The sequence below is a fragment of the Scomber scombrus genome, chromosome 22 (assembly GCF_963691925.1).
Source record: "Scomber scombrus chromosome 22, fScoSco1.1, whole genome shotgun sequence".
NCBI classification, from domain to species: Eukaryota; Metazoa; Chordata; class Actinopteri; order Scombriformes; family Scombridae; genus Scomber; species Scomber scombrus.
This window is the reverse complement of record NC_084991.1, coordinates 23,787,370-23,806,245: the sequence shown is the minus strand read 5'-3', so window position 1 is coordinate 23,806,245 and position 18,876 is coordinate 23,787,370. Positions and strand designations below refer to the sequence as shown.

The window sequence follows — 18,876 nt, the reverse complement described above, 5'->3', positions numbered from 1 at the left end:
ACATAACGACTTCTTATCGACACGTTAAATCACCGAAAACCGGACAGATTGTTTTATGGTGTTATGAATAAATCTGCTCCCGTGTCATTACGTGTCTCCGGTTTACTCTGGTACACCGGTTACCGGAGAGCTGTTGCTACGGGAGACATGTTTACCGGGAGGAGACAGGTTTACCGGGAGGAGACAGGTTTACCGGGTTTACCGGGAGGAGACAGGTTTACAGTGTTTACCGGGAGGAGACATGTTTACCAGGTTTACCGGGAGGAGACATGTTTACCAGGTTTACCGGGAGGAGACATGTTTACCAGGTTTACCGGGAGGAGACATGTTTACCAGGTTTACCGGGTTTACCGGGAAGAGACATGTTTACAGTGTTTACCGGGAAGAGACATGTTTACAGTGTTTACCGGGAAGAGACATGTTTACAGTGTTTACCGGGAGGAGACATGTTTACAGGGTTTACCGGGAGGAGACAGGTTTACCGGGAGGAGACAGGTTTACCGGGAGGAGACAGGTTTACCGGGTTTACGGGAACATTAAACACCACAGTAACAAAGTCAACACCGGACAAACGGAAACAGCGCTACTAAAGTTCATCCAACTCTAATCTATTCTCTTAGTGAGTGTAATAAAGTATACGTGACGTTAAGTCTTAAAGTGCTCTTTAAAGTAAAACAAACACCGAACTTACCGGGAACACCGGACAGATTACCGGACAGATCTCCGTTAGCACAACACTCAAACAACCCGCGCTAATTCTCTTCTTCGCTGGTCTGTTTATGTCGCTGCTGGAGGACTGAAGCGGTGCTGCCACCTAGCGGTCAGACGCTGGAATACCTTCATCCGGCCAGCAGGGGGCAGCAGCGCTCTGCGTTATACTGTAGACATAATAATACACGTCTAGTGTAGTTAAAGCATTACAGTAAAGGTACTGCAGTATTATGAGTGATGTAGTATTACAGTAAAAGTACTGCAGTATTATGAGTGATGTAGTATTACAGTAAAAGTACTGCAGTATTATGAGTGATGTAGTATTACAGTAAAAGTACTGCAGTATTATGAGCGATGTAGTATGCAGTATTACAGTAAAAGTACTGCAGTATTATGAGTGATGTAGTATGTAGTATTACAGTAAAAGTACTGCAGTATTATGAGTGATGTAGTATGCAGTTTTACAGTAAAAGTACTGCAGTATTATGAGTGATGTAGTATGTAGTATTACAGTAAAAGTACTGCAGTATTATGAGTGATGTAGTATGCAGTATTACAGTAAAAGTACTGCAGTATTATGAGCGATGTAGTATTACAGTAAAAGTACTGCAGTATTATGAGCGATGTTTCCTTAATAATATATAATGTTGCTCTGACAGCTGTGAGCCAATCAGAGTGAACAGTGAGTAGTTCTGGATCAGCTGATTGTAATAATACTGCAGGCATTAATGCTCAGCTTCATCAAGGCCTCATCACTTCTTCTCTCTCACTGATATGTCCCAACACACACACACACACACACACACACACACACACACACACACACACACAAACACACACACACACACACACACACACACACACACAAACACACACACACACACACACACACACACACACACACACACACTATATATATATATATATATATATAGTGTGTGTGTGTGTGTACTCAGGTCTGTGTGTTATGTAATAAAACAGAGTTGTAACGTTACATAATACAGACACAGAGGACACTAATTACAGAATACACAATAAACACAATTCCCTCACCTTCTGTAAATGTTCCACTGACTGTGTTAATGTGTTAATGTGTTAATGTGTAAATAACATTTTATAAAAGAGCTGCTGACTGATTCACTCTGCTGCCTTTCATTTCCATTTATCAACGATAAGAAACATAAACTGATTAAACATCAGGTTTATTTTATACTTTCACCTGAAGACAGTTTGTGTGTGTGTGTGTGTGTGTATTACTGTGTGTGTATGTGTGTGTGTGTGTGTGTGTGTGTGTATTACTGTGTGTGTGTGTGTGTGTGTGTGTGTGTGTGTGTGTGTGTGTGTGTGTGTGTGACGTTACAGTGTATGTATTACTGTGTGTGTGTGTGTGTGTGTGTGTGTGTGTGTGTGTGTGTGTGTGTGTGTGTGTGTGTGTGTGTGTGTGTGTGTGTGTGTCTCTCTCAGTCCACCTTAAATCTCCCCCCTCGGCACCACGTGACTCCGTTCCTGGAAAGTTCCTGGAAACGCTCCTTTTGTGTTTACGGTGGTTTTTCGGTGATGAGGCGGATCCGCGGACTCGGTTCTCGGCGGCACAGTGACGTCCTGACGGGCTCCGTGTTCAGGACACCGACCTGCCTCTGCTGCCTCTCCGGTCAACCGGGAATCTGTCGGTGTTAACGGAGCCGCGGCGGCGTGTGTAATCCGCCATTAGGAAGCAGGAGGGGGGAGAAGCTGTAGATCAAGCCCGAGACAGGAGCTGCTCTGCGGGGGAAGCAGACGCATGTTCCCGCTGACATGTCCGCGGTTACCGGAGGATAGACCGGCAGCTCTATAACAGCAGGCTCCGTTACCGACCAGCAGGTACGGTGTGTTTATATTTAATCAATAAAGGTGATCAGTGAATTATTGATCAGATCAGACAGAGGAGACGGTGAGGAGCACCTGTACATGATCCTCAATTATATTACAATTAGGCTGCAAACAATTATATTAAAATTACACCAAATTATATTTAAAATTACACCAAATTATATTAAAATTGCACAAAATTATATTTAAAATTACACCAAATTGTATTTAAAATTGCACCAAATTATATTTAAAATTACACCAAATTATATTAAAATTGCACCAAATTATATTTAAAATTACACCAAATTGTATTTAAAATTGCACCAAATTATATTTAAAATTGCACCAAATTAACATCAGTAAAAGCTGCTGTAATGTTTAACCCACAGCTGTAATATTTATATTTATTTATATATATTATATGTGTTAAATACAGTAGAAACGCTGCATCCTTCTGTCCTGACTCACCAGACTCTGTTTAAAATGTTAATAATGTAGTAAAAACCTGCCAGAACACACATTATATTATATTTATGATCAGTTGTCTGATCTCAGCTCTTTGATTCTGCCTTTAAAGCAGCTCACCAAGCAGACTAATGACTGATAGATAGATTAATAAATAGATTATATTCAAACATCTGTTAATTTAAGGTTCCAACATGTTTATTTGACTCTTTTTATGTACAAAACACAACTCATCAAGTTTGATTTAATAAAACAAATCTACACTTGATGATGTTGATGTTAAAAATCATTATTTCAGGAACATAACATGTTTTATTACATGTGTAACAAACAGTAAATATGTGGTCGACTATAAAAAAGGAAAGAAGGAAACTGTCTGAACATGAAATTCTCATAATTTGATCAGTTTATGTTTCTCCAGGTTTTATTTCTGCAGATTTCAGAAACACGATCATTTAAAGTGTTTAACGTGAAATATTAAAGAGAAAAAAGCTCAAATAGAATAAAATGACTGAAAGTTTACAGCTCAGAGTCAGAATGATCATTAAACTGAATAAAAGACAGAAACGTCTCCAGCTGTTTCTCCAGGTTCAGACTGTCAGTGTTTAAATCATAAAGACATGAACAGGAAGAGTCTCCTGACTGTTCGGCTGCTTTTTAAAACATTCAACTTAAAACAGATTTAATACGAACCTTTAATTATTTATTCATTGTTTTTTTAAGTGAAGTCGACAGTTTTCATTGTCGATCAGAAGCAGCTGGATTACAGATGTTTTTATGTTTTTATGGTTAATCAGATAAAATCATTTCATTAAACGTCCTTTAATCCCAGTTACACTTCATTATTAACCCTGCAGACGTCAGTGTTTAATAAGATATCAATAAATTAACAGCATAATAAATAGTTTAATATTGTGACTAATTAAACATAAAGATGTGTAATAGTTTGTTTTGCCTCCATTGTGTGAGTGTTTGGTCATGTGACCATCAGTACGTTAACGGCTTCCTGTCTGAGGTCATGTGACAGCGTCGGTACAGTGAGACAAACTGATCAGCTGATCAATAACATGAAACTGATCAGCTGATCAATAACATGAAATTGATCAGCTGATCAATAGCATGTAACTGATCAGCTGATCAATAGCATGTAACTGATCAGCTGATCAATAACATGAAACTGATCAGCTGATCAATAACATGAAATTGATCAGCTGATCAATAACATGTAACTGATCAGCTGATCAATAACATGTAACTGATCAGCTGATCAATAACATGTAACTGATCAGCTGATCAATAACATGTAACTGATCAGGTTTAAGAGAGGCTGACTGATTTACAGAGTTTAGTGAAGTTTATTCTGATGACTTTAAAAACATGTAAACATATATTTGATGGTTTGTTTTACTATTTGTTTAAATGATAATTTGTCTGTAATATTAATAACAGTGTTACATATAGACAGACTGAGTGATGTCACATTTCATCATCCAGCATAAAATAAATGTTAAAATCTATTAAGATGAATGAATGAACAGTAGATGGATGAACATGAAGGAACCATCTCTTTAAATAAGATATGTTATTAGTGAACATACATCTTGTACATAATGTAACTAATATTTTATTATACTGAGCATCCAGGAAGTATTCCCACCTTCACTCCCCCCATGTTGTTATATTACAGCTTTATTCCACAATGGATTACATTCCTTTCCCTCATCAATCTACACACAATACCTCATAATGACAAAGTGAAAAAGGGTTTTTGTAGAGATGTATTAAAATAAAAAACTTAAATATTGCATATAAGTATTCACACCCTTTACTATGACAGTCTAAATGGAGCTCAGGTGCTTCCTGTTTCCACTGATCATCATTGAGATGTTGCTACAACTTGATCAGAGTCCAGCTGTAGTAAATGAAATAGATTAGTAAAGGCTCAGCTGTCTATATAAGGTCTCACTGTTGACAGTCAGAGCAGAAACCAGGAAGTCAAAGGAAGAGACCTCAGAGACAGGGTCGTATGGAGGCACAGATCTGGGGAAGGGAACAACAACATGTCTGCAGCATTGAAGAAGAGCACAGTGGTCTTCATCGTTGGTAAATAGAAGAAGTTTGGAACCAGCAGGACTCTTCTAGAACCCGATGGTCACTCTGACAGAGCTGCAGCCTTCCTCTGTGGAGATGACAGATGGGATTTGGTCTGAATGCCAAACGTCACGTCTGGAGGAAACCAGGCAGCTCCCAAACATGTCTAAAAAAACCGTTTTCACTTTGTCATTATGTGGTATTGTGTGAAGATTGATGAGGAAAAAGGAATTTAATCCATTTTGGAATAAAGCTGTAACATAACAACATGTGGGGAAAGGGAAGGGGAGTGAATACTGATGCACTGTATCTTAGATTGTTTTATTATATTTCTACTACTATTGTTTTTTTATTACTTTTGTATTTATTATTTATTGTTCTTTATTCTTTTTATTGAATCTCTTCTGTTTTTACTGTCCACTTTGCTGCTACTGCATATTTCTCCATCGAGGGACTAAAAAGGGAAAATCTTATCTTATCTTATGGCAATAATAAATAAATCAATAAATAGATCAACATCACTTCAGACAAAGCTGCCAGAAAATACAAAATATTATATTTTAGTCAAACTTTAAATTCTGGAAATAAAAAGCAAATCTGAAAATCTAAAATAATAATTAACCCCTTAATTAACAGCACAGTTCATATACTGTGTGTCTGATGATGGTGATTATGGTGGTTATGGTGATAATAGTGATGATGATGATGGTGATGATGACGATGATGGTGATGATGGTGATAATAGTGATAATGATGATGATGTCATATATTTGCAGCAGACGTAGGAGGCGATTGGCTCGTCATCTCATGTCCTCACTGCCGGCCTTCAGCTGAAGGCGGCCGGTGGGATCCGACCAATGACCTGCCAGTCGTCAGAGTCCGCCGACACCATCGAAGGCGAGAGACGATCCGACAGCAACGCTACGACAGATGAGAGCCGCATCGCCTTAGCCATGAAAGACCTGAGGAACACCGGTGAGACATGTCCAACACAGACAAGTTTAAGTTTTTAAAACATTTTTCATAATTCACTGACCACACAGTTAGTAGGCAGTTTAATCTCCTGTACTGAGTGTCTCTTGTCTCTGGTCTCCCCCCCCCCCAGGCTGGTACTGGGGCAGTCTGACTGCCAACGAGGCCAAAGAGATCCTGCAGGACGCGGCTGAGGGGACCTTCCTGGTGCGGGACAGCTCTCAGAGGGACTACCTGTTCACCATCTCGGCGATGACGTCCGCGGGTCCCACCAACCTGCGCATCGAGTACAAACACGGCAAGTTCAAGCTGGACTCGGTGGTCCTGGTGAAGCCCAAGCTGAAGCAGTTTGACAGCGTGGTGCACCTGGTGGAGCACTACGTCCAGCTGTCCAGGACAGGACTCAAGTCTCCGCCCAGCTCTCAGCTGCCGGCCAATAGCACAGTGCAGCTGCTGCTCACCAAACCCGTGTACACCACCACACCGCCGCTGCAGCACCTCTGCCGCGTGGCCATCAACAGGACCACTCGGCGGGTCCAGGACCTGCCGCTGCCCAACAGACTGAAGGACTACCTGACCGACTACGTCTACAACGTGTAGCCGCCGTCCCATCATGCCCTGCTGCTGCAGCTCGGACATGCAATAACGAGCTGTGAGTCCGCAGTACTGAGATGTCCCACCCTGACAGGAGCCTGAATGTGTCGGCTGAGAAACAACCGATTCTGTTTCTGACGGCGGTGCTGCATACAGGAAGTTACCTCAGCTCTAACACAGGAAGTCAACGCTCCGCACGCTGCAGGATGCTGCGTTCACTGACCACAGGGAGAGTTCAAAGATCCCTCTGCTTCAGCCCACTGCAGGAGCTTCAGGACCAGAGTCACATGTGTAACCACGGCGATGTGATTGACAGATGGACAGAATGAAGGTTTGGTCACATGATGCAGCAGAGTTTCTATTGGCTGCTGAATCGTTAAAACATGCAGAAAAGTTGAGTTCACATCATTTGATAACGGAGTCGTTTGAGGGTTTAAAACACAATATGACATCATATCTAAGTAAGTGATTTATTATAGAGTCTGGCTGTCGTGAGGCATTGATGGGTTTCATTAAGAAGTCGTATATATTGGTGCTTTTTGGAGTTTCACAGTCAAAATTACGACCTGGCTGTTAACGATATTAATGAGTCTGAAACTTGTAACTGTGATAACTGCTGATGTGTCAGAAGGTTGGATGATCTTCACTCAGCTCTGAGTGTTCACCTGCTGGACGTCGCTCAGGAAGAAAAAACAACAATCTGTTTATGTTTGGATTAAAACCCAACAGCAGAGTGGTTTCAGGTTTTTTATAACTGATAACAATATTTTGACCAATATTCACTTTGACATGAAAAGAAGATTTTTAACATCTGACTCGTTCGTCTTCAGGCTGAATATTTGAGAGTTCAGGATATCTCATAACGATCGATTGGACGATTCATTTGTCTACACAAACATGCAGAGTTGTGTTTGTTGGTTCATTTAATGTTAAATTACAGACGATTCATCAGAGTCACAGAAACAACTCCTGCTTTATAAAATATATTAAAAAATAAAAATAAACGCTGGACGTTTTATATCCAGCTGATCTAAAACTGATCAAGTTTATATCAGCTGGACTGAAACTGTAATAGAAAGTTTTATTTATATATTTGATTAAAAGTTAATCTCCGCAGCCTTTTTAAAACCAGTTAGAAAAACCTCAAAAGGTAAAAAAGAGGCAGTTATGGTGCTACTGATAATTACTGACATCAGTCTGTAGATGGTCTTTTAGAAGAAAACCAAATGTGATTCTCTGAATGTCTTCAATTCACTGAAAATTGACAGAAACTAAACATCAACAATCATCATTACTGTTTAGAAACTGAGCCGAGGATGTTTAAACTCGTCTGATTGGCTGATGGAGCTGCAGGTAAACGACCTGATCGATACTCCTGCTGGAAAACAAACAAACGTGTTGATCGCTTTCATCTGGACAAACGTCACAGTCTCTTTAATAACAAGTCCTCCACGTAGACTTTGTCCCCGCTGGCTGTAGTACTCACTGCCTCTGGACCAATCACATCACAGGAAAACAAACAGCTGATATGAGACGGAGACGCTGGTGCTCGAACCGTTTGAACTGAAACTCAAAGTCAACATCAGTTTTAGCTTCAAGTTCACAACACACACAGAAACAAACAAAAACCACTCATGATTGAGTGTTACCAGGGGCCAACGAGGAGCCATCAAGGGGGCAACAAAGGACTGACCAGGGGCCAACAAGGGGGCAACAAAGGACTGACCAGGGACTAAGAAAGGACTGACCAGGGGCCGATAAAGGACTGACCAGGGGCCAACAAGGGGGCAACAAAGGACTGACCAGGGTCCAACAAAGGACTGACCAGGGACCCACAAAGGACTGACTAGGGTCCAACAAAGTACTGACCAGGGGCCAACAAAGGACTGACCAGGGACCGATAAAGGACTGACCAGGGACCAACAAAGGACTGACTAGGGGCCGACAAGGGTGTGACAAAGGACTGACCAGGGGCCGACAAGGGTATGACAAAGGACTGACCAGGGGCCGACAAAGGACTGACCAGGGTCCAACAAAGGACTGACCAGGGGCCAATAAAGGACTGACCAGGGGCCGATAAAGGACTGACCAGGGTCCAACAAAGGACTGACCAGGGACCAACAAAGGATGGACCAGGGACCGATAAAGGACTGAACAGGGGCCCACAAAGGGCTGACCAGGGGCCAACAAAGGACGGACCGGGGACCGATAAAGGACTGAACAGGGGCCCGCAAAGGACTGAACAGGGGCCAACAAAGGACTGACCAGGGACCAACAAAGGACTGACCAGGGGCCGATAAAGAACTGACCAGGGACCAACAAAGGACTGACCAGGGACCAACAAAGGACTGACCAGGGACCAACAGAGGACTGACCAGGGACCAACAAAGGACTGACCAGGGGCCGATAAAGAACTGACCAGGGACCAACAAAGAACTGACCAGGGACCAACAGAGGACTGACCAGGGACCAACAGAGGACTGACCAGGGACCAACAAAGGACTGACCAGGGACCAACAAAGGACTGACCAGGGACCGATAAAAAACTGACCAGGGACCGACAAAGGACTGACCAGGGACCAACAGAGGACTGACTAGGGACCGATAAAGGACTGACCAGGGACCAACAAAGGACTGACCAGGGACCGATAAAGGACTGACCAGGGACCAACAAAGGACTGACCAGGGACCGATAAAGGACCAGTTCCAGTTCTCTAACTTCTGGTGAATTTAGTCACATTTGTTTCATTTTTTCTGTCTAAAACTTTTCACATTTTCAGAAACTTTTATTCTCATTTGATCAGAGCTGGTTTTTGTTTCTGTGACTCTCAAACATCCGGCAGCGCGGCGAGGGTCGACCTCCATCTTTTAGCGTCACTCTTGTGTTTATGAAGTGGGAGGGGGGGTGGGGGCCGTTTCCATGACAACGTGGTCGAGCAGTAGGTCACTCAGGTAAATGGGTCTCTCTCTCTCTCTCTCTCTCTCTCTCTCTGTCTCTCTCTCGCTCTCTCTGTCTCTCTCTCTCTCTGTCTCTCTCTCTCTCTCTCTCTGTCTCTCTCTCTCTGTCTCTCTCTCTCTCTCTCTCTCTCTGTCTCTCTCTCTCTCTCTCTCTTTCTCTGTCTCTCTCTCTGTCTCTCTCTCTCTCTCTCTCTCTCTCTCTCTGTCTGTCTCTCTCTCTCTGTCTCTCTCTGTCTCTCTCTCTCTCTCTCTCTCTCTCTCTGTCTGTCTCTCTCTCTCTCTCTCTCTCTCTCTCTCTCTCTTGCACTCGTTGGTCCACTGTGTTGATTTGTGTCGACTCCACACGATGTTTCTTTAATATTTGAATTTTCTGATGTCTTATTTTTGTACGGAGGACTAATCATTGAAGGGAAGGGTCGCTTTCCTTCTCTCGTTCTGAGACCAGATGACGGATGAATAAATGTTTAACACAGAACATGAAGCAGGTCGATGACTCTTTGTACATATCACCGCTGTGGGACTGAATCAGCTCTCAGCCTGTTTGATTTTTTAAAATATTTATTGATTGTGTCTCACTGTGTTATCTGGTACATGTTTTTGTAACGAGGCTGCTCACACTCTGAAAGCATGCTCTGCCTCTGAAATGTTGATCGGCTCCACTTATGAGATCAATAAATTTTTTATATGGTGCTTCATCACCGTGACTGATTTTATTGACTCCGCTCTATTTTCTACAATTACTTAATATGTATTTGTATTTACGCCGATATTATCCCACTTATACTTCGAAGTTATTTAGATTTTATGAATTAATTTATGTTATTAGGTTTATTTTTATTTTTCACTCTAATTTATTTAAAGATAAGTCATGTTTCCTACTTAATGAAGACCATTTCTGCCAGAAGAAGCAGATATCAAAATGATGTTATTATCAGCAGATCTGGACTCATCTTTGTTATTAAAGTCATTTTATTTAGTTTTTTGTTATTTATTTATGGATAGGTCATATTTCATGCTTAAAAGAAGAAGGAAGAAAATAGCTTAAAAATCAGTAGTATTTTAAAGTTAGTAAGTAAAGTAGTTTATTAAAATCTTTATGATTTATTTTGCTTGTTATTTAGGGAAGGTTGTGTTTCCTGTTTATGGAAACCTATTTCTGCCAGGAAATCAAAAAAGAAAAGTAAAAATATGGACTTTTATTTGACTCAGTGTGACTTATGAATTAAGCTTTAAACAAAAATACTGAATATTATTACATTCCCTTTAGTTTATTTGTATTCACTAATGTTTTTAAGGGAATTGTTCATGTTTTTGGCCCATTTCTGCATAAATTGAGCTTTGTGTTTTTATTTTTTTTTAAATAATTCCTTGAAAGCTTAAAAGTATATATTTTGTCTCACAGTATCATGAATGTTATTTTTATGATCCACTACACACTAAACCCTGTGAGCAAAAACACACAGAGAGAGAAATGTGAAGAGATGTGATCAGATCAACAGGAATGTAAATAATGTAAACATATATATAAATTACATCATCATCATTATTATTATTATTATTGGTAGTAGTAGTAGTATTGCTGATTGTGATATTACAGGCAACAGTACAGACTTCAACAGAATCCAGAAATAGACGCTCTTTGCTTTGACACTGTGAGTTAATATGTGACACTAAACACTTCTCAGAAAAAGGGGAGTGTTGTTTTGTAGTTTTTTTGCCTCCATGACGCCAAACAGGTGAGAAGCTTTGTTTTTAAAAAGAACGCTTCAGGAAACAGGAAAAAGAAGAGAAGAAGGATCTCCATTAAAAAATCTTCCACGTTTAAATTTGCTTTTTCATACGTACAAACTTACACCTTAAATAACATCAAATATGTGTTTGTAGGAAAAGTTTTAATTATTTAATAAACTCAGCATGTATGTGACACATCAATTAGCTCTATTTAATAAAAATATACTTATCATTAGCTCATGTTTGGTAGTTTACAACCAGAATTAAGAGTCTGTCAACATTAAATCTTACATCTTAGTTTTGCTGCTTACATTCACAATTCAACAATAGTCTAATTATTATATAAATTCAGCTGTTTTATGTTTATTTAACTGTGTTTGCACCAACAGGTGTTAACTGAAGGAGACCATACAGAACTCCATTGATAAATCCTTCAGTTTTAAAGTTCCTTGTTGATATTAAACTATAAACACGTAGTAAGAATTAGAATAAGAGACTTTATTGACATATTTAGATATTCTGATTAATTCGGCATATATTCTATATAATTTATCCACCATAATGTTGATTTTAGTGTTATTACTTAATGTTACTGTTCACCACGGAAACACAGGATTAAGTTATAGAAAGACAACGTGGTCAATTCGAGACATTAATATATTTTTCGTGTAACTAATTTTGTTTAATGTTTAAATTTAGGTAAAATTAAAAGCGAGACACTTCCTGTTGAGACGTTTGAGCCAAACTCCGTTGAGAAAACATCAGATTTTAAAACTTCCTCATTAATCTATTAAATATAAACAGGCTGTAAGATATAAAATATGAGTTTCTGTAATAGTTTGAGGTCATCTTGTTAATTCGGGATATATTTAATCCCTCAAAAATCACTTTATTAAACAGAAACGTTAATTTTAAAGGCGAGTGAAGCTGTTTGTAGCTACTGGGCACCGCGGTGTAAACTGTTAAAATGTTTTATTTTTAATAAATGAGTTTAGCCTGGTGTATTTAATGTATGCCGAACTGAGGAGTGGTTCATAATAAACTGATACATTACATTTGTTGGGTATTTATTGAAGAATATTACAGAAATATAAGATTTGGAGAGTTTAGTGAAACTTTTAGCGTTAGCCAAACTTTGGTTCCGCTTGTGTTTCCAGTCGGACACAATATCAAACAACGATCACAACACAGACAGGAGTAGCTGGGTCGGTAACGGCAGATTCCGGTAAACTAAACATGATTTAACGTATTAACGTATTAACGGTGATTGTGTGTAAACATGGAGCCGGAACACAAAGAGCTGCTGCGGAAACACCTGCTGGAGCTGTCCGGGCAGATACAGGTCAGCGACACCATCGTTCCGTTTCTGTTCCAGGAGAACATCCTGACGGAGGCGCAGGTTCAGCTGATCCAGTCTCTGCAGACAGAAACACAGAAGAGCCTCCAGCTGCTGCAGCTGCTGCCTGGTCGGGGGCCCCGGGCCTTTCCCGCCCTGCTGAGGGCCCTGGATGACTACAGCTGGTCCGAGACAAGCTGCTGCTGGAGCTGCAGGACTCACCTGGACCCGAGACAGGTGAGACAGGTGAGAGTAGTATTATTATTATTATTATTTATGAGTGATGTAGTATGCAGTATTACAGTTAAAGTACTGCAGTATTATGAGCGATGTAGTATGCAGTATTACAGTAAAAGTACTGCAGTATTATAGTGATGTAGTATGCAGTATTACAGTAAAAGTACTGCAGTATTATAGTGATGTAGTATGCAGTATTACAGTAAAAGTACTGCAGTATTATAGTGATGTAGTATGCAGTATTACAGTAAAAGTACTGCAGTATTATGAGCGAGTGTAGTATGCAGTATTACAGTAACAGTACTGCAGTATTATAGTGATGTAGTATGCAGTATTACAGTAAAAGTACTGCAGTATTATAGTGATGTAGTATGCAGTATTACAGTAAAAGTACTGCAGTATTATGAGCGATGTAGTATGCAGTATTACAGTAAAAGTACTGCAGTATTATGAGCGATGTAGTATGCAGTATTACAGTAAAAGTACTGCAGTATTATGAGCGATGTAGTATGCAGTATTACAGTAAAAGTACTGCAGTATTATAGTGATGTAGTATGCAGTATTACAGTAACAGTACTGCAGTATTATAGTGATGTAGTATGTAGTATTACAGTAAAAGTACTGCAGTATTATAGTGATGTAGTATGCAGTATTACAGTAAAAGTACTGCAGTATTATAGTGATGTAGTATGCAGTATTACAGTAAAAAGTACTGCAGTATTATGAGTGATGTAGTATGCAGTATTACAGTAAAAGTACTGCAGTATTATGAGCGATGTAGTATGCAGTATTACAGTAAAAGTACTGCAGTATTATAGTGATGTAGTATGCAGTATTACAGTAAAAGTACTGCAGTATTATAGTGATGTAGTATGCAGTATTACAGTAAAGTACTGCAGTATTATAGTGATGTAGTATGCAGTATTACAGTAAAAGTACTGCAGTATTATGAGTGATGTAGTATGCAGTATTACAGTAAAAGTACTGCAGTATTATAGTGATGTAGTATGCAGTATTACAGTAAAAGTACTGCAGTATTATAGTGATGTAGTATGCAGTATTACAGTAAAGTACTGCAGTATTATAGTGATGTAGTATGCAGTATTACAGTAACATTAGTGGTTATGATACATTATTATATGACATCAGTTTTTCTATATTTTTATTATTTTCTACATTTTTGAACAACACTTCATGTAGAGAAGGAAAAACAACCAAAATATCTTCCTCAGATCAGCTGTTGGTGTTGATCACAGTTTTAAACACTAATAATAATACAAAGAGGTTTGAGCAGCTTCAGCAGGTTTATCAGAATCAGCAGCATGTGATGAAATGTGCAAACATCCGGCTTTAATAAGGAGAGGCTGCAGCTGCCAGGATTCTGGAAAGCAGGAGGCCCGGCCTGGAAAACAAACCCCCCCCCATCCCCCCTCCTCCTCCCCCCCCCCCCCCCGTGAGGAGCGCTGTCATGCCTCCACACGGCAGCGCTCCTCACATACCTGCAGCTCCACTGATACCTGGAAGAGCTGCCAGCTGGTTACTGATTGTTGGAATGACGTCAGAGCTTCCAGGAAGCCTCACCCTGAGCTTTCTACACACTCACTTCCTCTCTGCAGTCCTCCTCCTCTCCTCTTCTCCTTCTCTCCTCTTCTCCTTCTCTCCTCCTCTCCTCCTCTCCTCTTCTCCTTCTCTCCTCTTCTCCTTCTCTCCTCCTCTCCTCCTCTCCTTCTCTCCTCCTCTCCCTCCTCTCCTCCTCTTCTCCTTCTCTCCTTCTCTCCTCTTCTCCTTCTCTCCTCCTCTCCTTCTCTCCTCTTCTCCATTCTCTCCTTCTCTCCTCCTCTCCTCCTCTCCTTCTCTCCTTCTCTCCTCCTCTCCTTCTCTCCTTCTCTCCTTCTCTCCTTCTCTTCCTTCTCTCCTTCTCTTCTCCTCTCCTCCTCTCCTCCTCTCCTTCTCTCCTCCTCTCCTCCTCTCCTCCTCTCCTTCTCTCCTTCTCTCCTTCTATTCTCCTCTCCTTCTCTCCTTCTCTCCTTCTCTCCTCCTCTCCTTCTCCTCCTCCTCTCCTTCTCTCCTTCTCTCTTTCTCTCCTTCTCTCCTTTTCTCCTCCTCTCCTTCTCTCCTTCTCTCCTCCTCCCTCCTCTCCTCCTCTCCTCTCTCCTTCTCTCTTCTATTCTCCTCTCCTCCTCTCCTTCTCTCCTCCTCTCCTTCTCTCCTTCTCTCCTCCTCTCCTCCTCTCCTTCTCTCCTTCTCTCCTCCTCTCCTTCTCTCCTCCTCTCCTCCTCTCCTCCTCTCCTTCTCTCCTCTTCTCCTCCTCTCCTCTTCCTCCTTCTCTCCTCCTCTCCTTCTCTCCTCCTCTCCTTCTCTCCTTCTCTCCTTCTCTCCTCCTCTCCTCCTCTCCTCCTCTCCTTCTCTCCTCCTCTGCTCCTCTCCTTCTCTCCTTTCTCCTCCTCTCCTTCTCTCCTTCTCTCTTTCTCTCCTTCTCTCCTCCTCTCCTCCTCTCCTTTTCTCCTCCTCTCCTTCTCTCTTTCTCTCCTTCTCTCCTCCTCTCCTCTCTCCTCCTCTCCTTCTCTCCTTCTCTCCTCCTCTCCTTCTCTCCTTCTCTCCTCCTCTCCTTCTCTCCTTCTCTCCTCCTCTCCTTCTCTCCTTCTCTCTTTCTCTCCTTCTCTCCTTCTCTCCTCCTCTCCTTCTCTCCTTCTCTCCTTCTATTCTCCTCTCCTCCTCTCCTTCACTCCTTCTCTCCTCCTCTCCTTCTCTCCTTCTCTCCTCCTCTCCTTCTCTCCTCCTCTCCTCCTCTCCTTCTCTCCTTCTCTCCTTCTCTCCTCCTCTCCTCCTGTCCTTCTCTCCTCCTCTCCTTCTCTCCTTCTCTCCTTCTATTCTCCTCTCCTCCTCTCCTCCTCTCCTCCTCTCCTTCTCTCCTCCTCTCCTCCTCTCCTTCTCTCCTCCTCTCCTCCTCTCCTCCTCTCCTCCTCTCCTCCTTCTCTCCTTCTCTCCTCCTCTCCTCCTCTCCTCCTCTCCTCCTTCTCTCCTTCTCTCCTCTTCTCCTTCTCTCCTTCTCTCCTCCTCTCCTCCTCTCCTCCTCTCCTCCTCCTCTCCTCCTCTCCTCCTCTCCTCCTTCTCTCCTTCTCTCCTCTTCTCCTCCTCTCCTCCTCTCCTCCTCTCCTCCTTCTCTCCTTCTCTCCTCTTCTCCTTCTCTCCTTCTCTCCTCCTCTCCTCCTCTCCTCCTCTCCTTCTCTCCTCCTCTCCTTCTCTCCTCCTCTCCTCCTCTCCTCCTCTCCTCCTTCTCTCCTTCTCTCCTCCTCTCCTCCTCTCCTCTCTCTCCTCCTCTCCTCCTCTCCTCCTCTCCTCCTCTCCTTCTCTCCTCCTCTCCTCCTCTCCTCCTCTCCTCCTTCTCTCCTTCTCTCCTCCTCTCCTCCTCTCCTTCTCTCCTCCTCTCCTCCTCTCCTCCTCTCCTCCTCTCCTTCTCTCCTCCTCTCCTCCTCTCCTCCTCTCCTCCTTCTCTCCTTCTTTAAACAGACTAAACATCTTTCCTAGAATGACTCTCTTTCTCAGTTTCAGCGACGCTTCGTCTTGCTTTAGTTTCTGAGAACGTTCCCGACAGTCGGAGCGTTTCTGGGAATCTTTGACCCGACGTTAGAAACACTTCAGTTATTAATAAAATAACATTTATTAATTATAGATGTTTAATTATTTACAGTTAACTGTAATGTGAAGAGCTACGGAGGCTCGATGCTGCCGACTAAAATCATCTTCTGAAGATATTAGTTTTATGAAATGTTTTCCTCTTATAATCTATAAACTACTTTATTTATTATTTACTATTAACAAACATAAGTTTTAAGGTTTTTACATTGAAAATAAAAATGTTTTATTGTTATAACGAGAAATATAAAGACAGATTTTTACAGATTTACAGAATGAACGACTCAAATCAGCAACACTTAAAACTGTGAACTTTAATAATGATGAATAATATAATAATATATAATATAATATAATATAATATAATATAATAATAATAATAATATAATAATATATAATAATATATAATATAATGTAATGTAATAATAATAATATAATAATATATAATATAGTATAAATATAATATAATATAATATAATATAATATAATATAATATAATATAATATAATATAATAATATATAATATAATATAATATAATATAATATAATAATATATAATATAATATAATGTAATGTAATATAATGTAATAATAATAATAATAATAAAACATGAATGTGTCCCTGCAGGTCTCTGGACTCCTCCAGACTCGGTCCTGCAGCAGATTCCTTCAGACCGGGTTTTGTCTCGCTTGGCGTCTCGTCTCGGTTCGGAGGCCGAGGCGGTTCTGCTGGATCTGGGTCTGACAGCAGAGTCCTGGTTCAGGTGTCGGTCCGATAACTCGCTGAGCGCTCACGGAGCCACGCTCGCCGCTCTGTTGCTATGGAACTTGACGAGCCGAAGGGAAGAAGGCCTCGGTCCAGAGACTCCTGCAGAGTCTGGAGGCTGCTGGAGTCCACCGGTCCGTCCTGAAGGAGGTTCTGGTCTGATCCAGGTCCAGGTCTGATCCAGGTCCTGTCTGATCCAGGTCCAGGTCTGATCCTGGTCCAGGTCTGATCCAGGTCCAGGTGTGATACAGGTCCAGGTCTGATCCAGGTCCTGGTCTGATCCCGGTCCAGGTCTGATCCAGGTCCAGGTCTGATCCAGGTCCTGGTCTGATCCTGGTCCAGGTGTGATACAGGTCCAGGTCGTGATCCAGGTTCTGGTCTGATCCAGGTCCAGGTGTGATACAGGTCCAGGTCCTGATCCAGGTCCAGGTCTGATCCTGGTCCAGGTGTGATCCGTCCAGTCGGTCCAGATCCAGGTCGGTGATCCAGGTCCAGGTCTGGACCAGGTGCCAGGAGGTCTGATCCCGGTCCGAAGGTCTGATCCCGGTCCAGTCTGATCCAGGTCCAGGGTCTGATCCAGGTCCAGGTCTGATCCCGGTCCAGGTCTGATCCCGGTCCAGGTCTGATCCAGGTCCAGGTCTGATCCCAGGTCCGGTCCAGGTCTGATCCAGGTCCAGGTCTGATCCAGGTCCAGGTCTGATCCAGGTCCAGGTCTGATCCAGGTCCAGGTCTGATCCCGGTCCAGGTCTGATCGGATCCCGGTCCAGGTCTGATCCAGGTCCAGGTCTGATCCCGGTCCAGGTCTGATCCCGGTCCAGGTCTGATCCAGGTCTGGTCTGCCAGGTCTGGATCCAGGTCCAGGTCTGATCCAGGTCGCCGTCCTGGTCTGATCCTGGTCCAGGTGTGATACAGGTCCAGGTCTGATCCAGGTTCTGGTCTGATCCAGGTCCAGGTGTGATACAGTGTCCAGGTCTGATCCAGGTCCAGGTTCTGATCCAGGTCCAGGTCTGATCCAGGTCCTGGTCTGATCCTGGTCCAGGTGTGATACAGGTCCAGGTCTGATCCAGGTTCTGGTCTGATCCAGGTCCAGGTGTGATACAGGTCCAGGTCTGATCCAGGTCCAGGTCTGATCCTGGTCCAGGTGTGATCCCGGTCCAGGTCTGATCCAGGTCCAGGTCTGATCCAGGTCCAGGTCTGATCCCGGTCCAGGTCTGATCCCGGTCCAGGTCTGATCCAGGTCCAGGTCTGATCCAGGTCCAGGTCTGATCCCGGTCCAGGTCTGATCCAGGTCCAGGTCTGATCCCGGTCCAGGTCTGATCCAGGTCCTGGTCTGATCCCGGTCCAGGTCTGATCCCGGTCCAGGTCTGATCCCGGTCCAGGTCTGATCCCGGTCCAGGATGTTTATTGTTCAGATTGAATCTGATCAGAACTCAGCAGCGACGCTCTGAACGGATCAAAGAAGAAACGAAGCAAAATGAACTTTATGAACATTTTTCAGTTGAATCTTCATCTTCATCATCATCTTCTTC

General features: G+C 42.4%; 2 protein-coding genes across 5 annotated transcripts; both read left to right on the top strand.

Annotated features, from left to right (window-relative positions):
- The first annotated feature begins 2,263 nt into the window (after nucleotides 1-2,263).
- On the top strand, nucleotides 2,264-10,340 carry socs2 (suppressor of cytokine signaling 2). Of its 4 annotated transcripts, none has more exons than XR_009927838.1 (4): nucleotides 2,264-2,571; nucleotides 5,895-6,093; nucleotides 6,224-8,491; nucleotides 8,557-10,340. XR_009927838.1 is itself a non-coding variant. In XM_062443494.1 (3 exons), exons 2-3 carry the CDS (start codon nucleotides 5,976-5,978, stop codon nucleotides 6,688-6,690), a joined length of 585 nt encoding a protein of 194 aa, XP_062299478.1. In that variant the 5' UTR covers nucleotides 2,264-2,571; nucleotides 5,898-5,975; the 3' UTR covers nucleotides 6,691-10,340. The 4 variants fall into 4 exon arrangements, 2 of the variants coding, with proteins under 2 accessions (XP_062299478.1, XP_062299477.1); XR_009927837.1 differs by having other exon boundaries at nucleotides 6,224-8,545; nucleotides 8,667-10,340; XM_062443494.1 differs by having other exon boundaries at nucleotides 5,898-6,093; nucleotides 6,224-10,340.
- A 2,301-nt stretch (nucleotides 10,341-12,641) lies between these two features.
- Nucleotides 12,642-17,664, top strand: cradd (CASP2 and RIPK1 domain containing adaptor with death domain). Its single transcript, XM_062443509.1, is given in 5 exon segments — nucleotides 12,642-12,893; nucleotides 12,896-12,961; nucleotides 17,210-17,418; nucleotides 17,420-17,531; nucleotides 17,599-17,664. Coding segments are annotated over 4 exon segments (606 nt in total). The 5' UTR covers nucleotides 12,642-12,652; the 3' UTR covers nucleotides 17,510-17,531; nucleotides 17,599-17,664.
- Nucleotides 17,665-18,876: the final 1,212 nt, after the last annotated feature.

Coding starts and splice junctions, on each gene's coding strand:
- socs2 (XM_062443494.1), top strand. CDS start 5,976: ATGACCTGCCAGTCGTCAGAGTCCGCCGACACCATCGAAGGCGAGAGA. Junction 6,094..6,223: donor GAAAGACCTGAGGAACACCG/GTGAGACATGTC, acceptor CCCCCCCCCCAG/GCTGGTACTGGGGCAGTCTG.